Here is a 22,232-nt window from a genome sequence, read left to right on the forward strand (position 1 = left end):
CCAACTCGGATGGAAGAGGAGCTCACCAGAGTTTTTGGCCGGACAGGGCTGGCAGGGCTCTCCGAAGCCATGGTCTGGGTTAGCACAGCAGCACTCAGACTTGGTGACTGCTCCAGGAAAGGGACGAGCACACGTGCCCTTTTTAATGCCTCCGTAACAGGTGCTGCGCATGTGGGTGTCCACACAGACTCGCCCATCCACCCCGATAGCCAGCCCCCCCAGGCACTCGCAGCGGAAGGAGCCCTCTGTGTTAATGCACCAGCCGTTCATACAGATTCCTGGTGTCTCGCACTCGTCGATGTCTGAAAGAAGAAGCACAAACTGGCTGTTACCTACCCACAGGCAGAAGGGCACACGGGCAGGGGCTTCAGGCTAGCTTGCAGGGGGACTTGGAGACTAAGAGAGAGCCAGGGATGTGGTTTAGAGCATCAAGCCCCTGTGTGCTCTGCTGGCTGCCCCTGGTGGTTCAAGAGAAGGAACAGGGATCTGGGCTTCTTCAGTCTCCTGAGATCCAGCCCCTTCTCAGAGTAGCAGGGTCTGGTCTCTGCTCTGTTAGTGGGGCAGTGACCCACAGAACCCACCCCATGTCACAGCAGCACACCATGGAAATGCAATGTCCCCCTCCTCCTCCTTCTGTCACTCTGCCTTCACGTCCCAACCTTCCTGGCTTTGGGAGGTGGCACACAAGCCATAGTGGAATGTGCTGTAGAGGTGGGGAAGCTGTGGAGATGACTGCTGCCAGCTCACGTTGGCCATACGGAGCTTCACAGCCCTGCTTAACCTCCTTCAGAAAGGGCATTTAAGCTCCAATTTGTGCTGAAGTAGCGGAGGTGCAAGAACATCTTCCCTTGTGCCCATTCTGCTGAAGGGGTTATTTCTGGTGGCAGAGCAGGAGATGCCTGGCAGCAGCCTTGGTTTTTCTCAGCTCCCCTTGGCCTCAGACACATCACAAGTCCCCAGGAACATGGACAGCAGGCTGGGATGAGGGCAGAGACCAAGTCTGGGGACGCACGCACCGACACAGTACCGCCCGTTGGGAGCCAGCACAAAACCAGGCTTGCAGATACATTTGAAGCTGCCATCCTCATTGATACACATCCCGTTGAGGCACATGTTGGTCGTGGCACATTCATCATGATCTGTGGAGGACAAACAGAAAACAGGAGCTGAGCCCGAGGGCTGCAGCAAGACTCCCCTGTGCTCAAAAACTTTCTGTCTCGTATCTTATGGTCAAATTGCTTCTTATATGGCAGGGGTGCTAATCCTCAAAGCAGAGTTCCCACTGCTTCTCCTCTTGAGAGCTGTCCTGGAGCATCCCTTCTGCTGTTGATACCCTCATCAGCTGGTGCAGCTCGCAGGAGGGCTCAGGCACTGGCTGCTGGAGAATACCCTGCTTCCAGACCCAGCTCTGCTTGTGCTCGGGACCAAAAACCTACAGGAGCACTCCAGGAGCGCTAGCATCCTTATAAAAACACCTTCCTATTTCAGTCCTCGCATTTTAAGATGCGCTCTGCCCTAGAAATGAAGGGAGTCTAGCACAGATTAAAGCAACCACAAATCCCCAGGGAGGACATTGTCCCAGCTCAGCCCCAGCCTCCCCAAGGCACATCAGGGAATTCCTTACCAACACAGTTCTTGCCATCAGGGGTGATTTCAAAGCCAGCGTTGCAGATACACTGGAAGCTGCCATCAGTGTTGACACAGCGGCCGTTCCTACACATCACTCCATTCATGATGCACTCATCAATATCTGGCAGGGAAATAAACACAAGAAAGTAGCAGCAGGTGGAGTGGGAAGCAATTTAAGCAGTTTCAGCTTAATATGCTGCATGAGAAAACCAGGTCAGTGCTCTCAGACACTCAGAGCATGCCCTGCTCCAGGATCACACTGTTCCCCTCTGTACCAACTACAGGAGATGGAAAAGATGTGGACAAAGCTTTCTGGAAGAGGCGTGACATTTACGAGGTATGGGATCTCAGACCCTCCATGTTGTCTTTGTCAACCTCCTGCCCCAGGGAGCACTTTGCAACTGCAATTATCCCTCAGGCTGTTCAAGTCCATGGCAGACAGCAAAAGCCGTCGGACCAAGAGCCAAGGAGTCAGGCCTGCCACAGAGATGTGCTCCCCGTTCCTCAGCAAAAGGAATTCCAGGGCAGAAGCTGGGGTACGACGTGACTGAGGTACGGCAGCAGGGGAGGTGCTGTGCAGCACATCAAGAAGACGATGCCCATGTGCTCTGGGAGACAACTGAATGCTGCTGGGTGAAGGTGAAAGGAAGAGACTGTCTCATGCAGGGGGCTGTTCCTGACCCTTTGTCGAGAGCTGGGGAAGACAGTGTGAGCTCTTTTATGGGCAAATTACAGAAAACCAATAGCCTGGTCCCAGCAGCAACGGACAATCCAGACACTTTGTAGACTTCTCCTAACGTGGAGAAGTTATCTTGAGAGCAGCCTGGCTGAAAAAGGTCAGAATCACAGAAGGAAACCTGCCCTGAGGCTATGTCAACACAAAAGTTGTGTGTAAGCCCCATGGGACAGTTTTTTGTCCTGGCAGCTAGAGAGGTCACAGCTGAAGAATGACACTCGATTTTGGCACCACACATTCAAAAAGATAAAGGCAAAATGGAGGAAGCTGAGAAGATAAAACCAAGGACAATGAGAAGCTTTGAGTCATTATCAAGGAGAAGAGGCTGAGAGACTTGCATTTGTTTAGTCTAGAAGGGAGATGACAGGGCGGTTACAAGTTGCAGTTTCCTAACATGTAAAAAAATTATAGAACCATAGAATCATTTAGGTTTAGAAAAGACCTTTAAGATCATCAAGTCCAACCATGAACCCAGCGCTGCCAAGGCCACCACTAAACCGTGTCCCCAAGCACCACATCTACACATCTTTTAAATGCCTCCAGGGATGGTGACTCAACCACCTCCCTGGGCAGCCTGTTCCAGTGCTTGACAATCCTTTTGGTGAGGAAATTTTTCCTAATATCCAGCCTAAACCTCCCCTGGAGACAGCAGTGAGCCAGTTTTCACAGCCAGAAAGAGAACCACAAGAAGAATTCTGCTTAAAAGATTTAGTTTGGAAATTAGGAAAGCCTTTTACGTTGTCAGGCAATAGGAGGGTCCTTTGGAAACCCCTTCATCAGAAGCCACTGGACAGGAAAATAATAATAATAAAAAAAAACCAACAGCAAAGGTCAGGCACTGACAGAGAAATGTTCTTTGTGTCTTGTTCACAGGGACATTGCCCTCCCAGCCGTCTTTCCTAGCAGTCCCTCACCTAGAGCACCGTCTTGCTGCGGGACACGGACAGAGCAGCTCTGCCAGAAATCACTACACTGGCACAAACATCCCGCAAAATCCTGTCTTCTGTCAGAACAAAATCTCGTCACCTTTAAATAGAGCTCTGCTCTTGAAAAGGACTCTGTAATTTCCTTGATTGCCACTAGCCAATTTTAGGGTAGACAGAAGTAGAGGGAATTCCTAGACAGTTCTCAGGACACTGCTGGCAGCTCGACACGCTGTTCCGAAGTCCTGTCGCAGCTGGCTGGGAGGGTGGCTGCTCCTGGCGATGCCTCACACTGTTCCCCCTGTACAACCGTTGGTACCTGGGTCCCCGCTAACCCTGCTGGCACTCCTGCAGCAGGCTGTGTCCTCCCAAAAGGAGAGACAGAAAGCACTTACCGATGCAAGCCTGCTTTGTGGGGGTGCTCTGGAAGCCTTCGTGGCACTTGCAGTGGTAGGAGCCAGGTGTGTTCACGCAGTCGCCGTGCACGCAGGGGCTGCTGGAGCACTCGTCCACATCTGCAAGAAGAAAAGCCTAAACCGTGAGTTGTCACTATACACAGCGAGCTACCAGGACACGCAACCAAGGCTGCCTCCTGCGAGCTGCTGAGCCTGTCCCTTCAGCTGCAGAGGTCAGCATCCCGAGAGCACGGCCAGCAAGGTCCCTCTGGGTGGTACCTCCTCCCTCAAGTGAATCAACTGCACCCTTCATGGTGTCACCCACAGACTTGCTGAGGGTGTGCTTAACACTGCTACGTATGTCATTGGTGACGATATCAAACGGTACGGGTCCCAGTATGGACCCTTGAGGGACACCACTTGTTACCGGACACTGAGCCGTTGACTGGAACTCTCTGGACACAGTCCTCTAGCCAATACCTTATCCATCCAACAGCCCACCTACCAAACCCATGTCACTCCAATTTATAGGTAAAAATGTTGTGGGGAACCATTTCAAAGGCCTTACAGAAGTCCACGTAGATGACACCCATAGTTCTTGGCGGTCACTATCGTCAAAGGCCCCTGGATTAGTCAGGCACAATCCACCCTCGGTGAAGGCACACTGGCTGCCTCTAACCTCCTCCATCTTCCACGTGCTCCAGCGTATCTTCCCCTCTGAACCGTTTACAGCCATCAGCTGCCACGCTCCTGTGGTCATTAGTCCCACCACATTTCAGCATAGCTTTCTAGCTGCACAGCAGCTTCCAGCTCCTCCTGTTGTTACCCGTGCAGCATGCACTGGCAGGAGGCACTTCAGCTGGGCTACCCACCCTCTCGCCTTTTCAGAGGAACATGCCCTAACTCCTTTCAGGCATTTCACAGGTGTTCCCCTGTTGGTTCCTAACACATCAGCAGCCCCTGGCTCTTCTCTGTCGCTCAGGTGAATTCCATCAGCTCCTGACAGACCTGGCTTCTCAAAGGTAGATCCACGATCATAGAAGCCAAAACCTTGAGCATGGCACCAGGCAGGTATTTGCCTGTTCAGTCCCTCTGGGAGGACAGAGGTGTGCTCCAGACTCTTTTAACATTGCTCTCAGTGACATACAGTCTCTTCTGGTGGTTCTAAGTTGCCTTGTCACAGTGTCATTAGACCCTATATGGAACAGTAGGAGTGGATGATGACCTGGAGGGTTCACCAGTCTTGGTGGCCTCTCAGGGATGCTGCAGGTGTGAGCTCCTGGTGGGCAGCAGCCTCCTCTAGAGGTATTGGCTGGGTGGCAACTGGGTGCTTTGGTACCCCTCAATAAAGAATCTCAAATTACTAATATTTTACATGCTTTTCTGGTGGCACTGGTTCTAAGGCGCATGGGGGACTGGATCAAGGTTGCATGGTTGGCTTTTTCTGGGTTTTATTGATTGGTTTTTCTGGCTCTTCTCTCTCCAAACCCAGAGCATCGTGTATCTTACATAGGGGCACTTCAGAGGAAGGTGCTTCCTTCCCCTGGTGCAGAGACAAGGGCCCAGTTTCCTTCATCTAATGAATTACTTGTGTCAGTCAGCTCAAGGTTCAGCTCAGGCTCACCTCCTCCTCGCACCGCCTTAAGGCAGGGCTGTCACTCAGCCTGGGACAGCACACGATACCAGGCATCAATCCCTCACTCACATTCCCAGTGTGCTGCCTGTTGAGCTCCTCTTATAACACAGCTACTTGTTTGAAGGGTTCTTCTAGCTGGGCACACTTCCAGCTAGGACATCCACCACCGCCTTCAGGTGCTAGGGGGACTTCCAGGTGCTGGATGCCCATACAACCTAAGGTCTGGACAGTTATTTCAGCCCTTGGGAGGTCTGCTTGGGTGGAGACATCAGCACAGGAAGGCTGTTCTTTGCAAGTGCGGTGGGTGAACACCGTTTTTTTTCAGCAGGACAGAGTCTCCTTACGGTTTTCAGAAAAAATAGCCCACCTACTGATAAAATGGTAATTCTTTTGAAAGATGCCATCCTTCTAGTTCCTTGCAGACCTCAAGCTTCTGAGCAGTCTTGCACAGCCACCAGCTAGCTGGGGTGACCTCCAGGGCTGCAGCCCAAGCCTGCGGGGTGAGCAGAGCAGGCAGCAGCCCGATAACTGGCAGAGTGCGCTGCCCTTCCTGCTGCTCCCTGGTCGCTGGTGCTCCCCAGGGGCTGCTTACACGGGGCTTCCCACGGTGTGAACTGCCCACGGGGTCTGTCACACCACCCCGGGGCTGGGACAAGCTACACTGATGGCAATGTTGTGGCTGCCAGAGGAGAGCTGTCACCCTGGGTGTTCCTTGCAGGGCAGACGTACCCTTCCCATCACGCTGGCTCACTGCCTGACATGAGCCCTCTACCTCCAGCCTCTCGTGGGGAGCTCGACCGGGATGGGGGCTGCTGGGGCAGTGGCTCGAGGTGCTGTGAGGAGCAGGCAGGGGGCACAGATGGAGCTGAGCCTACTCACCGATGCACTCTCCGCGCACATCCTGCTTGTACCCCATGTTGCACTCGCAGCGGTAGCTGGATGGGGTGGGAATGCAGCGTCCGTTCAGGCAGAGGTTGGTGAAATGCTTGCAGATGTCAATGGTCTGATTCAAGGTGGCGGTTCCTGGAAAGCACAGAGGCAGCATCAGGTAGGGGATTACAGCTCCCCTGATCGCCCCAGGAGGCAGGGTGACACTGTGACAGATCAGTGATGCTCCTGGGCCCTGAACAACTGTGGGGCTGCGGACACAAACCCAGCTGCCTCAGAAATCTCTGCAGGGTACTGCGGCACCTGGCATGTCTCTGCCCTACCACCATCACACGTTCTCCAGGGCCAGGAACCTGCCCCACTGACGCACACAAGGTGGCACAGCCTCTCGGAACAAGACGGGAATCAATATTTATTGACATCCTGTGCATCTGCACATGCTGCAGCCCTGAGCAAGTAGCTGTACAGGGATGCACATGAGAGGGGTGTCCAAAGTGGTGGGAAAACCAGTTTTGTTTTGGGGAGGCAGAGCGTGAGGCGGTGATGTGAAAGTTTCATTTCTGTTTGGTAATTAGAAAGATATTCTGCACTGGAGCCTGCCTCAGCTCCCTTGCTCTGCCAGCAGACGCTGTTTGATCTGCTTCTGGGCTCAGCGTCCTGCACAGCATTAGTGTCACATCCCACCACTCCCCCCGTGTCAAAATAAACCCTGTCGCTGTTTAAGAGTGCGGGCGCTCCGCACGGCTCAGAGGAGCAGGCAGACACGCTGCCTGTATTCTGAGACAGGCAGCCAGTTTGGGTCGGCACAGTAAGAAAATAATGTTAATTACCAATGCTTGAACTTCCTGGGCCCATTCCAGGCAGACCTGGGATCCCGCCTTGTCCATTTGCCCCATTTGGTCCGATGCCTCCGGGCCCGTTGAGTCCCGGCCCAACACCATTTGGCCCGAATCCAGGAATTCCTGGAAAGCTCCCAGGGAACCCTGGCATGACTGGGAGTCCTTCGATGCAAAGCCTGCGGTACTCATCTGAAACAAAACAGCTGCCTTAGTGCTTTTCCAAGAGGGCCTGAATCCCCCTCCTGCCTCTGCCAGCGTGTGGGGAGCAGAGGGATGGAGACGGGCCGGCCGGGGGCGCAGAGGGTGGGTGCTGAGGGGAACAGGGCAGATGGGTGACACCCATCTGGTTGACACCTATCCCTGGAGCAGATGATGAGACCCAACTTGCCAGGGGTTGGGCAACGGCCTCTCAGGGTGTGTGGGGCAGCTGGCAGCGTGGGCTCCCTTTGAGCAGGAAAGGACAGGGCGCAGGGGGTGCCCAACACCGCAGAGCTCTGCCCTGCTCAGAGCTGGTGCTGGGAGAGGAGCGGCAGAGGGATGTATCCTCCCCAGGGCCTCCTGCTGCCCGCGCTCGCCCTCGTTTGGCCCCAAGGTTCAATTATGGTGGGAGCCAAAGGGAGCTGAAGGGGTAGGAGGAAAAGGATGGATTCCTGCCTTGGCTGGGCTCATCTGGCTCAGCTTCAAATGAGACCCAGGCAGGAGAGCCAGCATCCCCGTGCGACCTTGCCCTGGGTGTTACGTTGATGATTCTCCACGCCAAGCCTGGGGTACCACCAGGGCCACCAGAGCCGTGAGCTGACCGAGCAGCAGGCGGGGGTCCCTTGTGTCACACTTACCAGACCCCCGGACCGGGCACATCTCTGGAGTCTGGCCGATGGCCCAGCAACGCCCCGAGTCACAGCAGCACTGCATCTTGGTGTACTGGCCAGGAAGGTCCCCGGCACAGCGGCCCCCAATCAGAGCAGAGAAGCACGTCCCGATCCGCTGGTCTGCAGGGAGGAAGCAGGGAAGGAGACACGTTCACAACATGTCCAGCATACGCGCGGTCAGGTCCTGAGTGCCCACTCCCAATGGCATCTCCTCTGGTCATCCAGTGTCCCAACCTGACCCCCCATTCTGCCTCATCCCCCGAGATCTTGAGGTTCTCCAGCATCTCCATCTGGAGCACATTGAGGTGGTGGGGCCAGGCCTCGTTCCCCAGTGTTAGATCTCACATTCCCAGTTAGGCTCCTAAATATTAGAAGCAGCCTGATCGAGAGCCAGAAACAGGCAACAGGTGGGCGATCCCTCTCCATCAGATTCACCACGGGGAGCTGCCTTCCCTGCCCTGCAGGAGCAACAAGCTGATCCAGCAGGTTCTGGCTGAATCCACAGAGCAGAAAACAGACGAGATCCACCACCTCATTCCATGCTTCCTCACCTTCCCAGAAATGGGATTATTTACAGGTGTCTCCCTCCTCTCACTACAGCTTCTGCACAAACAAGAGATGTCGGGGACAAGCTCCCCCCTGGACCCACCAGCAGGGGAAGGGAACAGGGAGGTGGTCTGCAGGGGACCACCGCAAACATTGACACTTCTACTACTGGACACCCTGACCCATCCCCTCAGTGGGGACAGATAAACTTTTCTGGACTAAATATATTATTCCACAAAACTGCATCCTGGGGCTGAGATGTCCATTCTTGAAGTTCCTCCTCTGAAGTTAGTGTCTGCCCTGCTTATTTCTGTTACGCCTGTGCCCAAGGGTTGGCCATCATGCCCGTACAACAGCACAACAGGCCCTGGACTTGGCCACGTGGAGGGCAGGGTCTTCTCCTCTTTTGGGCTCCTGGACCCAGCCTGATATATTTTCCTCTAACTTCTGCCACTAAAAACATTTCCCTGAGATAAAACCAGTCTCTGCCTGCTATTTTGAGGGTCCCCAGCCACCCCCGCTCTAGGCTGAAGCCTTGGCCACAACCATCCCGTCCCTTGTCCTGCCTTGTGGCGAGACGCAGCTGGCTGACCACGGTGGTCGCCCTCTTCCTACACCGCTTCAGTCAGGCTGGGGGTCCGGGTATAACCCTTCCAGCGCCAGCGATCCCCGAAGCAAGGACCTTTCCACGGCCACCCTGTCCGGTGCAGTCCTGCACATCTCATGCCTGGCAAGGACCTGCCTCTCCTTCCCAGAACAGATTTCATGGCACGTGTCCCATGTCCCAGGCTTCCCGTGAGGCAGCATCCCCTGTCAGGTCCCAGTGGTCCCAGCATCTCTCGCTAAGCAAATGGAGCTGCTCCCAATTCCACGTCCCTCCAGCCCGATCGCTCTCATTCCCAGCGGATGCCTGTTTCAGGTCCTGGGTTAGTTCCCACAGCCTGGACCGCGCTGGGAGGAGAAGGAGCCCTGGGTGGTGGTTGAAGCCCACAAGCCCGGCCAAAGCCACAGACACCGAGCCTGGCACCGTGTCTGGTGTGTGCGGCTTCTGGACAGGGCCCAGGAGACTGAGGGTCTTTCACATGTCTAGCAGGCTCCGTCTGGCACCAAGTCCTCTAGGAAAACCTGGAATCTTCCACTCATTCATCTCCCGTCCTTGTTTCTCAAGTAAATTAATGAGGGGGAAAGTCTAGTCTGATTTGTCATTTGTGCCTCTAGACTGACATTAGCCAGCAGGCTGACACTTCCCTGAAATATAATTGAAATTAATTGCATGGAGCCGTTTGATCTGTGGGCTGTGGTTACATTTCTTCTCCAGTCACAGCTCAGTGACTTGCCGGGGACAGTGACCCCATTTAAAGCCAGGGTGACCAAACCAGCAGGTCTTTCTCCAGATAACATCCTTCCGACCATTCTGCAGCTCTGAGTTCAGCAGGAATGACTCCCTTTTAGGAAACTTTATCCCCCAAAGAGACTTGCAGAAAGACAGACAGGCTGGGGGAAGGGAACTTGAGTGAGGGGACTGAATGCCACACCGGAGTAGCTCCTGCTCCCAGGGAAGGACAAGCCACATGGGCGTTTGGATCATCCCAAGCCCTCAATCCCTGGCACGTGGCACAAGTGCAAAAGCCGTGCCCGCGTCTTGGCAGGTTTCAGCAGATGCAGGAGTGTACAAGAGGGCTGTTTCCACAGCAAAGTGACAGGCTGATGTCACTTGGCATCAGTGTGTAGCCCCCTCTGACTCCAGAAAGAAGCCAGGGCAGGATAGTGGGGCCGTCTATAAAAGATGCACCTCAAACCCATGATGGGAACTTAAGTGAGGACTTTGGGCTGAGCTTAAATGAACTTCTAGATCTGAGGGTGGTGGCTCGGAATACACCCTTTGGGCATTAGAGGGGACAAAGCCCAGCCATCTCCTTCTGTTCTTCTGTGGGATGTTTGCTGTCCCAAAAGCTGTGAGACAGTGACAGCCAGGCAGTTAATGGGCAAGGAGTGACTTGGAGAACACCGGCTCCTTCCCCATGGCCGGACACGTGCTGACAAGTTTGACAAGGGAGGGAGGTCACAGCAGTTTGTGTGATGGAGGGAACGGTCCAGCCTTTATTCATCTGCACAAATGTTTATTACATTCAGCTGTCTTTGCTGCAGTTTGCAATAATCTCTCTCAGAAATGAAGGTCAGAACTAATTGAAAACTCATCTGGAGCTGCCTTGGGCAGAGAGGGGTGGATGGAAAGAACAGTGGGTCCCTGAAGTCCCCCTGTGACCTCCTGCAGGACCACCCACACGCTGGAGGTAGGAGCACAAAACCCTCGCCGTTTTGTTCTGCCTTCCTCTGCAGCTGTTAAGGGAACAGGTTTGCACAATAACCTCAGTCAATCAGATAATGCTGCGGGCAGGCGAGAAAGGAGGTAAAATTCCACATGAAATTAGACAGTGCACAGAGCGGGGGATGGAGCCACGGGTCCCTCAGAGGTCTCCGATTCAGAGGCTGTGGGTCCTGTGGGGCAGGAGGTGCAGTTTGGATTGCTCAGCATATAGGGACAGGGATGACTCCAGGCTGGAGCTTCCTGGTGGGCTCCCACAGAGTCTGCGCCCATCCAGGGCTGCGATACCCTGGGCTGTGTGTCCTGATGCCCAGAAGCCCCCCCCACCAGGAGCTGCACCCTCTGAGTGACCACCCGGCACAGCTGAGCTCTGCCATCCCTTTTGGGGGTGGGGGGGGCATCCTCTCTGCGGTCTGCACAAGGCATCTAAGACCTGTTGCGCACCTGCAAGGGATTTTGCAGTTTTCATCCTGATGAAAACTTGGTTTGTTTCTTTGGTAGGGGGGTAAGGAGACAGAGGAATAGAAAGTCCTGGTGCTGCTTCCCAGGGGAGAACATTAAAGGGTATTTCTCTCACTTTGTGTCTTGTCACGCACAGAAACTAAGGAGCTCCAGTGACCAAACCCAAACAAACCAGTGGTTGCAAAAGGCACTTGGCTCTGACTACAAAGGACCTGAGGGTTGTTAGCACAGAAGAGAGCTGCAACACAGCAGCCTGTAGCCAAAGGTCTCCCACCCAAGATGTCCAGCGGGGCTTGGTTTGCAAGGGAGAAGGGTGCAAACAGGAGCCTCGCACTGTGGTGAGGACAGTCAGTCCGGACCAGTGATGCCAGTTCCTTTGCTGGCAAGTGCTATAATAAATTCACTGCCTCCCTGGCTGTCCACTCTTCTCCAAATTCACCCTCCAGTTCAATGGTTACAAGGCTGAGCTATAAATGCATCCCTGAAATGACCTGATAAAACATGATTCTCTCTAGGGGGAAATGCTTTACAGACGTATAGATGGAATGACGCGCTTTGCAGGCTGGGCTCCTGCACCGGTTCACACCGTGGAGCCACTGTGGAGCTGTTCTGCACCCTCTGGTCCCTGCAGATGCCCAGACAGAGCCCTGCTTGGCAGCATCACCCCCTCAGCGCCTTGGGAGCTGCTGGGGGGCTCTGCTCAGGGGCTCTCCCCAGCTCCTTATCAATCTGTTTTGAGCCTGTGACCCTCACACTACTTCCCTTTCGTCATTTCTTGCCCTCATAAATATCTCCTCGTATTTCCTCTTTCCTCTTGCTCTTTCCTCTCCTGGATAATGACCAAAGCAGGCAAAAACCGTTCTCCCAGCAGGAGAAGTCCTCAGTAACACCCTCAGGACCTTCTCTGAGCCCAGGACTTTGCAACGACAAGCAAGATCTGGCCCTACCTGGAACTTCAGGCAGTAAATCTGCCGATGTTGCCCCAGAAGAGATAAGACCCAAATCTCTCAGAGCTTTGCTGCAGTGTCAGGGGAAAAGAGCAAAGAAAACAATGTGCAGGAGTGCTGACTTGCAAGGAACAAGGGAATACCCTGTGCTTGTCTCGAAATCTGAAAGGGCATTTTTCTCATTTGAAAATTATTCTTTTAAGCTGTTCTTGAAAAGCAACCTATTGTACTAAAAAGAAAAAACCCTCAAACTCACAGACTGCTGGAGCAGATCCTTCTGCTGCCTGCAAAACACTAAGCCTGTCTTTTACAAGCATAAATGAATGAAACCGTTATGAACATGTGTGGAACTGGATTCTTTGTGTCAAGCACAGGTGGTTGAATCATTCAATAAATGTTCATTTCAAACTATGACAGACTTTCTCCAGCTCCGCTGCTGTTTGCATTTTACTGAGGAAGGCAGTGAAAGCAGCTAATGAGAATTGGGATCAGCTCAAGCTCAGTGTCTTGCTGTTTCAGCTGCAAAAACTACAGGAGATTATTCAAATGCAATAAAAAGGTGTTTACCTTACTAAAAAGGGAGGGGAAAGGGATGGGAATATATCAAGGCTGCCACCATAAAAGTCACCACACAGCCAGTGCTGGTGCCCCATGATATATGAGACACTGCGGTCACTTCCAGTCTAAATATCTGTGAGGTGGCAGCGTGACAATCTCTTCGGCTCTCTCCTGATGCTGTTTGTGCTCCAAGGGTGGCCACATTATTTATTAATTTTCAATTTTACAAACTATTTGATTTATTTCATAGGATGTAAATCGTGGGCTTAAACTACCATAAACTCTCCAAATGAGCACTAAACCCCCCTCAAACGATAGAAGCAGAGTTTGCAAAATATGGATCCTGGGGCAACAAGACCCCAACGGTAACTGTGCCTCTTGCCAGAAAAAATATTGTCTGTCCCAAAATGTGACAGCACACTAGCAGCATATATTAGCTCAGGGAAATGGCTGGAGCATGATGTATTGAGTTCAGATGCAGTCATAGTCCACTGCAGCTAACTAAGCTTTGGACTATTTTTAAATCTGGGCTTTCTAGTTTTATTTAGTTTTCATTTCTTGAAGCGCTTGGTTTCAAGGAAAGTGGGGAAATATCCATATGACTCATCTGGGCTTATGGCAGGGTCTGGGAAACAGGGAGGAAAAGAATTTAATTCCCATTAAAATCTATCAGATTCCCAAACAAGGTGACTGGTATGTTATACTTTACGACATTTTCTTTCTGGAAGTAGAACATGATTAATTTTTACTCCAGGTTCTGTGGATATAAAATAATTTGGAAATTATTTTTTCTTCTGTATTAATTTCCCAGACTTTCAACAGAAAGCTGTACCTGACATTTTCCGTGGCACTAACAGTGGTCTTTGCCTTCGCTGTGACAGTTCCTCTGTACAAAACCTTGCATCCTTGCCTTTTGAAAGGGGAATGAACTTTCTGAACAGCGAGGCAAACCCTGGGATTCATTTTGACTGAAGTAAGTGCCCCTGCTGAGAGCGAGTAAACAGAGAGCTGATCTATTTATCATAGAAACTCTTGTCTGTTACAAAGAGAAATGGACCATCAAATATTTACAAGGCTTGGAAAGGAATTTTGATGTGTTAAACATGCAGGATTCACTCCAGGCTCTCTAGTCCAGAGGCAGGACAGCTAGTCAGTCTGGGGAGAGCTTGCCTGGGCTCCGGCTGGGGGGGAAGCTTTGCAATACAGGCACCCTGAGCCAAACCCAGGGGCGAGCAGGTATGTCGGAGCCGGTGGAGGGGCGCACGGCACCCCACCAAGCCCTTCACGCCGTCGGCAGGGCAGGAACTGCAGGACTGTGATTTCCACACGAGCCTGGGAGTCATTTTGTTGCCAGAACTCAGGTGCTGTGGGAGGAAGGTGGGCCACAGGGTGATATGCGGGAGCTTATGCGGCAGCCTTGTAAACCTGCAGGTTCAGACGGGGCTGTGCTGGGGACGCACCTCTTTCTCCCCACCGGGTACAGAGGGGTCCGGGCAAGCGGCTCGGCACAACGCAGCTCACTCCCGAAAGGCTGAGCTCCGTGAGATGAAGCCAATCCACTCCACAGCCCTACTGATTATTAGCTTGGGGCTGCAGGGATTTACGAGCCATGACCTGTGGTCTAAGCAGGAAGGAGGAGGAGATGATAAAAGTCACCATCTATTTGCACTGGTTATACAAACACTTGGAGTAAACCTTTTCCCCCTTCACTTCTGCAAAGCAAGCGGATGAATGCACAGTTGTGGGGTGTTGCCCCTCACTGGGTCCCTCTACTCCAGGAAGGTTTGCAAGCCTGATGTTCCCCTCACAGGGTCCCTCTGCTCCAGGAAGGTTTGCAAGCTTTCCTTGGATGTACAGCCGCCACCACCACGTGCTGGCTCTGCAGTTCAATTGTCGGGGGAGCACGGGTGTCTCTCCCCAGCTGCTATCTACTACAGAAGAAAAGGGGCAGCAGCTGAGGTTCTGTGTGTAGGAGCACAAGGACCCTTCCTCAGACAGACCACTATCCCAGCTGGACACCTTCCACCCCAGTGCCCTCAGCAACCCAAACACTTTGAGCCCTGAGACAGTGCAGTCCAAGCTGTGGAGATGGAGAAAGTCCCGGTTTGCAGCAGCATCAAAACCTGTGACCAGGACAGACCACGTCACCCACAGCATTGCAAGGACAGCACATGGAAAAAAACATTTTCCAGCTATTGCAGGAAAAAATGTGCCCTTTGATGGGCAAATCTAGTGCTCACCAGATAGCACTTTGCAAATCACCAGGTCTGGATTTCAAAGTGTGGTCTCTCCCTGTATCTGTGCTCCTGAGATCGATTTAGCATCTTACCAATGCAGCGTGATCCATCAGGGCTGGTCATGAACCCACGTGGACACGTGCAGACGTAGCTGCCTGCTGTGTTGGTGCACTCACCGCCATCACACACACCAGAGATTGCGCCGCACTCATCCACATCTAGAAAAGAACAAACCAACAGCCATTATTTTATTTTTCCCTGCAAACCACCTCCTTTCCTATCCGCAGCATGGATCCAGGACCAGAGCTGGGATCATAGGGGATGGGAGCTGGTGTTATGGGTTGAGACTGTAAGTGGCCACCTTGCAGCGGGTCAGGATGGCAAACACGAGTCCCCCGGAAGGTGATACCGAAGGTGATGCCGAGAGCTTCATGGAGCCCGCAGGCTGATCTCTGCCGACACTGTAGGTCTGTGGGTGATGTAAACCATCCTGCTCCCTGGAGTACAAAGGGAGCTTCAGGACAGAAACATGTCTGTGTAGGTGCCTGCCTGGCTGGCCAGCAGGGCCCTCCGTGTGACTTGGAGGAAAGCAGAGGTGCAACACCAGAGACAACGTTGTGTTTTCAAACAGCGCTGGGTTTATGCACTACTCACCGAATTTCTCCCTACAGGAGGAATTTAGTTCAATTTTACATATGTTCAGGCATTTAAATCCACATGAAAATGCATCTATACCATCGGTTAGGCTAGAAGGGTCCGGACATACCATTCTGTGGTTCAGCTCCTCAATCAGCAATCCCGTTTTAGTGTGAAATTCTTTGCATATCAATGCCATAAGCATGCCATAGTTTGAACTACTTATCACAGGGAAGATTAGATAGAGATATACACAGAGTGCCTGGAGAGATCACACCTAATTATGCACAGCAATCAAAGAAACACCACCCATGTCAGCAAGCCCTGCCACACACCGCTGCAGCAGCAGCCTGTTCCTCCAGCAGCCCACTGCCATGTGTGTGACAGCATGACATACCAGTGAGGTACATCCCTCTGGATTAAAGAGCACGGAAAATAAGGACATTGCAACAAGATTTTGTCAAGGCACAACAGCTGGACTCAGACACCAGAGGGATCAGGCAGCCCCAGTGCCCAGACATACAGTAATAATTGCAGAAAGGTTTTAAAAGTACCAAAATTCAGAATCCATCACCCCAGCCATGGAGCTTCTGATGTTTGAACGTACGATGTGCTCTGCAAGCATCTGGCCAGGGTGGAGACATGGCAGACCCTCCCCACAAGCTCCACGGCCAAGGTTCTGGATGCCTGGGTCTGGATCCTGAAACAGAGCATCTATATTTGAAATATATATATGAAATATATATACTTGCTCAGAGTTAATTTTAATCCACACTGGAAGAACTGAGTTGGAAAGATGAGACACAGGCTTTGCTTGAGAACTGCAGCGTTCTCCAAACTTTCCAGGCCATTTGTATTAAAACCTTGAGAAAACTGAGCAGAAAAATCAACAAGTACCTACACAGATGACACAGAGAGAGACAGCCTATAACTTTTTGTTGCAGCTATCACTTGGGACCTGAAATTTGGAAAATCAAAGGGAACAGAGTGGCACATCAGCTATTTTGAAAAGGGCAATCTGTTTTCAACAAATTTTGACCAAAATGTCAATACAGTTAAATGTACACAGAGCAGAGCCATGCTTGTGGGGCACTTGACTCTAAGGACTTGACAGGAGCAGGGCTGTAGATTTTTTTCTGTGCTAACTGAAATATGTTTCAGAAGCCGAGATGGAATTAGATCCGACCTGTAATGAATCCACCCAAAGCAGGTGGTTGGTGGTTATGGTCCAGGTGGTGGTAAAAGACAGAAGGAATATTTGCCCAATAGTGGGTTTTTTTTGGTGGGGGGGAGAAAAGTGTCTTGGCAATTGGCAAAATACATTATTTCTGCTAAGCAACTTCATTTATTGCATTTTAAATCTATCATGCTGTTGTGAATGGATAAGGGGATTTTTATATGCAATTCAGATGCTGCCTGAGGCTGGCAGGAAAGTAATGAAAAGGAACTGGTCAAAGTCTGCTCCTTCGAGGGGATTTTTCTGATGTGAACAGCAAAACAGCCTGCACAGCCTGATGGCATTAGCATGTGTGGAGGTTAGAGTTGCTGCAGGGCAAAGCCTAATCTGCAGAAAAAAAGGGAGAACAGCAAAAACCTCTCATCTGGGAGTGGGGATGGAGGATGCCTTTGGAAGCGCTCCTCTAGCAGACTTCAGTGATGAAGGCAGCACACACACATGGGAAAGAGCTACCTGAACCCACCCCACCAGGGCAAGGGAGGGACCAGAAGAAACGTGTGTTGGGAGCCAGAGGAGCCTGGCTGTGGTGATGGATATGAGCCACAGTGACAGTTCTGAGAAATGGGCAAGACATTTCTGTTGGAAATGGGTGTGGGCTACCCAAAGGGGTGGTGAGCTGTGTCCCGCCCAGCATGAAACAGAAAAAATTGAGTTAGGAAGGAAATTTTCTGACTGCAATCTCACAGTGCCATGCAGTGGCTAGCGATGCTAGTGCAGCCCTGGAGACACGCCGAGCAGGGGCAGGTTGGTGATGTTACCTCTTCGCTGGGATCGTTCCTGGATGCCGCGGTTCTGCATGGTGCCAGCTCTCAGAAGAGGGTTCAGAGCCTAGGGGGATGGCTCAAGGCTGGGAAATCCTGCCTGACATTACAAGACTAGCAGCACTCCATTATATTTATCCAAGAACCTGTGAGGGTGGGATGGGATCGTAGGAAAGAGACACACAAAGATGATGTGGAGAGCACGGTGCTCTGAAGTCTCAAAAAGAGAAGATGAAAACTGAAGCTGAGACATAAATTCAGGCTGGGATGAAGCAGACAGATTTATACCAATGGTAAATAATATTTAGCCTGTGTACTCAGGGATAGGGCTAGCTCCCCCCAGGCTTGGGATGGATTCAGCTCACCTAACATCTGCAAGAGGATCCCTAGCATAGGCACAAATCCAAGGGAGGGCAAGGGGGCATCAATTCTGGCTGCACAGAGGTGATTCTCAAGGACTAAGCGTCGTCCTCACTCCTCCAGAAACATCCTCAGAGACTTCATCTTTCTCTCCCAAATTAGAGAGGCTGCCAGGAGCCTTCTCCCAGGCACTGTGACTCCACTACACCAGCCTTTGGACAGCCATGGATGTCGGATGACGCCAGTTAATTCACGTCACCCAAAAGCCCCCACCTTGCTCTGAGGGAAAAGAAGTATAATAGGGTCTGCACTGTCAGACCTTTAGAGGAAAAGTGCAGGAATGATCTGGCCGGCGGTACGTGTTCCGGTGCGGCTGGCTGCGTTCGATGGGTACCGAGCAGGCATCGCCACCGGAGCTTTTTCAAGATGCCATCTGTGTGCAGCAGAAAGAAACAATCTCATCCAGGCAGTAATTGATCACATCTGAACGGAAAGGTCTACACAGAGCAGTTGTGCCCTAATGGTGATGATTTTTCCCTGCAAAGCGAGACACGGTGAAACCCACCCCACTCAGCTCCGCGATGGACATGGGCAGTGCCTGTGTTTAAGATGAGCCGACCTGCCTTTTGAGTGAGGCATATGGTATGGACAGAGACCCCCCACGGGGGCTTCATGTGGTCAAAGAAATAATCTTCAGCTTCCCCTCCTCCCTCACACAACCTGTTACAAACACAATTATCTTCTGTTTTACTTCGGCTGCAGCTCTGAGTCCTGAGGAACCAAGTGAAACCTGGACGTCAAGGTGCACAAAATCAAGCCCAAGTGCACAGGGCAGGTTATATGCTCATGTACCAAGAGGGGAAGATGCATTCCTGTTTGGCATCTTAGGAACTCTAAAATCATGCTTTCAGCTAGCCAAAGACTGCAGCCGCCTTTTGCAAGCAGCAGAGACGTCGCCTCTGTCCTTGCAGCACTCCTTCAGCTCTTTGATGCTCAGAGCCCCCCCAGCAGACCAGCAGGACTTGAAACCTGGATGGGCAGCAATGCAAATCCACAGAAAACACTTCCCCCACCTGGGCCCCTGCAGCCAAAGAGATTTTATCACTACAGCCTGCCCCGTCATTTAATTACAGGCCTGTGTTTGGTTACAATTTGCAGAACACTGGAAGGAAAGAGCTTTATGAAGCAAAAGCTGGATGTGCGATTAGAAAGAACAGCTTAAAACTTCTGCAAGGCTCTCCTGAAGCTTGCTGCACCAGAGGTCTGGAGGCCAGCTGACTGGCAGGCATCTTGTTAGATCAATACTTGGGACGTAGCTCAGTCATCCAAGAAAAAGCCTATGTGTTTGAGGGGGGAGCCACTGCATTCCATTCTTAAAGAAAAACGGAGTTAATTCAAAAGGTTAAATCAAACTGCAACTTTTTTTTTTTTTCCCCTCTTGAAAACCCCAGCTCACATGGGAGCAGTGTTAGCAACCCAAGAAGCAGAAAAACCGCCAGTTTCTCTAGACGGCTCGTACATCCTGTACTTTGAGAAACTGAGCTCAGGGCTTTGTTGTTTCAGTTCTCCCCCCTCACACACACATTTGCCTCCTTTATTTTCTCATTGTAAAGCATCTCCTAGTTTTGATTCATTCAGAGCCGAAGCCCACGGAGAGCCCGACGCAGCAGGACGGATATGTACACCTCTCATTAACACCCAGCTGCCAGCTCGGGGTAGGGAACGCTTCCAACTCCAACCTGGCTACTTGACGACTTTTCCAACTCTCTGTTAAAAATTAAAGCAATATTCTGCGTGCTCCGCGCTTCAGACAATGGCAGAATTCAGCGCAAACGTTGATTTTGGATCTGGTCTCCAGCTCGCTGGGTTGGAGTTGGCCTGGTCGTTAAGGCTGAAAATGCTGGAAGCCAAAGGCTACAGAGCTTCAGAAAGAGCTGCAGTCTGCAAAGCCCATCCAACACGGGTGCCCACAGACATGTTGAAACCCCAACCTTTCCATCTGGTAAAAAACCAGGACTTGATGGAGAAAACATCTCCGTGTCACGTAGCAGAGGTCATGCCTCATCAGCCCTCTCTCGTGCAGCACACGGGACTCTCAGACCTTCCCTTCCAGAAAGCACAAAGAAACCACAGAGGAGCGTAATGGAACCCCCCAAACCACACCAAATCCATGGGAATGAGCTTTTAATGGATCCAAACAATGAGCTCTTCTGTAGACATTTTGTAAGAAAATTGAAAACACGCTAATAAAAAGGCTATCATGTTCCATTGGTGAGGAAAGTGGGGCAGCCTACCCACTCTGCTCATGGAAAATGCAGGAAAGCTCACTCCAGTTCAGAAACATGAATGAGATTCAACAGAGTAAAAAATAAACCCTTGTCTTCATTAGAAAAGCGGAAATTTTGCGTGGCGGTGACAGAAGACTAGCCTGTAGGGACAGAAGTAGCATCTAACATGTCACTCTACAAACACTAAAGAGAAAGCAGCAAGTCAGAAGAGGCAAGATTTGTAATTAAAGGAATTGTTTTACTCCCTTGGCAGAACCTGTTTCCTGGAGATGCTGAAGACAGACAAAAAGGACCTGCGCTGGTGGATTTGAACAGAGCTTGCTGCACAAAGCATGCGGCGCCTTCCACTCCCTTGCCTGGTGTTTCTCCATGTACTTTTTTGTATCTTGTATGTTATCATCCTGGAACAATTTTGGATGCGAGACACTTATTCCTTTTGGGGCATTGGAAAGCATCCTGGGTGAGGTACTGGCATTACATACTTCACTGATAACGGAGCTGGCTTAGCATTTTGTTATACAGGAGAGGAAGGGCTATTGAGAAAATAAGTTAAATTATTGGCAGAGAACCACTAAAGTTATGGAAGGAAAAGCTTTATTCAGTCAGCGATTCCACCCTTGACTACATGCCGTGGAATTGTTCCCTTAAGTGTAATTTTTACGGTTGCTTCCAGCGTAATTTAGAAAAATGTCACTCCATGTAACAACCCCCACTTCCCTACGATTTATTGATAAAGGTCTTTCTATCGGGAGGATGCGTCTGATTTCAGCTCCAATGTTTCTTTCCTCCATTTTGCACCATCAGTGCCAGGAGCGCTTTCTTGCACCCTCCTCAACAATTCCTTCCTTCCAGCAGCGCTAAGAAGTCAGCTGGATGTAAGTGACCCTCTCCTGCTGCCCGCACACTTCTCGCTCCCCTGCAGACCTCGGCAGCTCCGGCTCTTTCCCAGCTTCCCCGCAAGCCAAGCACCGCCTCTGTCAGTTTAGCCCTCGGCTGGCAACATCTGCCCTCCTTGCTCATATTTTCATACAAACACAATATAAACACAGTCCTCCGGCACTGGTGAAGCTGGCCTGGTCTCCAGTGCTGGTTAAGGGAGCAGCTTTCCCCTTCTCCACCCTCAGCCCAACACCCCCCCACGATTCACAGACTGCTTATATCTTTCAGAAAGTGAGCAGGCAACTCTCCGTGCCAGAAATTTCTCATTATATGTTGCACAGCCCCAAGCTCAAGGAACTCTTGATCCCTCCAGCTCCCTCAGAATACAATGAACAAAAGCATAAAATAAGCCACTATTTGAAAGTGTCACATTCATAGAGATGAGCTGCAGAAATAACTCTGGGGCTGAGCAATCCTGAACTTGGAGGATATTTAGGTTCAAATCCAAACTGGATGCCGTGTGCATGTTTTCACAGATAGAAAAAGGACATCGTTTTCCAGCTGGGGCTGACCAAATTCATCCAGTGCCTCCAGCTGCAGCCCCCTTGCATGCTTGGGAGATAAGGGGCTGAGCTGGCCTCCGTTATCAGCATAGAAGATCTTGCATAAGAAAAGCATCTTTATTCTTCAGGGATTCAGGGGCTGATAAACGGAGCCTTAATTCCAGGTGCCGTTTGTGTTAAGAGATAAGTATCACTATGGGAAACCAGCAACACTATCTCTGCTCCTGCCTATTCCCACCAATAAACAGCCCAAAGAAGATTAGTGGTACATGCTGCTGCGTTAATGAGGGAGACATCATTAATCAGCAGACACAGTGACATGGGCTCTGACCTTTGGCTCAAACGCAATCCCATCTGCTGACTTCACTCCCCAGGAGGAATCTTCTAAGCAGAAAGTACAAGCTCCTGGGAATGAGGGAAGAATTTTACATAGACATTTAATCTAGTTTTAATATTTCCTGGATGCTAGGCTTGGTTAAGGAATCTGAAAACAAGAAACCGTCTCCTCTTCCTAAAG

General features: G+C 51.2%; 1 protein-coding gene across 1 annotated transcript in view; it reads right to left on the reverse strand.

Annotated features, from left to right (window-relative positions):
• FBN3 (fibrillin 3) overlaps positions 1-22,232 on the reverse strand; it is a 109,787-nt gene that overhangs the window by 34,884 nt on the left and 52,671 nt on the right. Inside the window, exons 9-16 of the mRNA XM_055806578.1 lie at positions 15,084-15,209; positions 7,883-8,035; positions 7,038-7,235; positions 6,199-6,342; positions 3,684-3,803; positions 1,625-1,750; positions 1,017-1,139; positions 27-302 (exon numbers count right to left, since the gene is read on the reverse strand). Coding sequence (XP_055662553.1) covers positions 27-302; positions 1,017-1,139; positions 1,625-1,750; positions 3,684-3,803; positions 6,199-6,342; positions 7,038-7,235; positions 7,883-8,035; positions 15,084-15,209 — 1,266 coding nt within the window. The remainder of the gene's footprint in view (positions 1-26; positions 303-1,016; positions 1,140-1,624; positions 1,751-3,683; positions 3,804-6,198; positions 6,343-7,037; positions 7,236-7,882; positions 8,036-15,083; positions 15,210-22,232) is intronic.

Source organism: Falco peregrinus, chromosome 5 (genome assembly GCF_023634155.1).
Source record: "Falco peregrinus isolate bFalPer1 chromosome 5, bFalPer1.pri, whole genome shotgun sequence".
Classification (NCBI taxonomy): domain Eukaryota; kingdom Metazoa; phylum Chordata; class Aves; order Falconiformes; family Falconidae; genus Falco; species Falco peregrinus.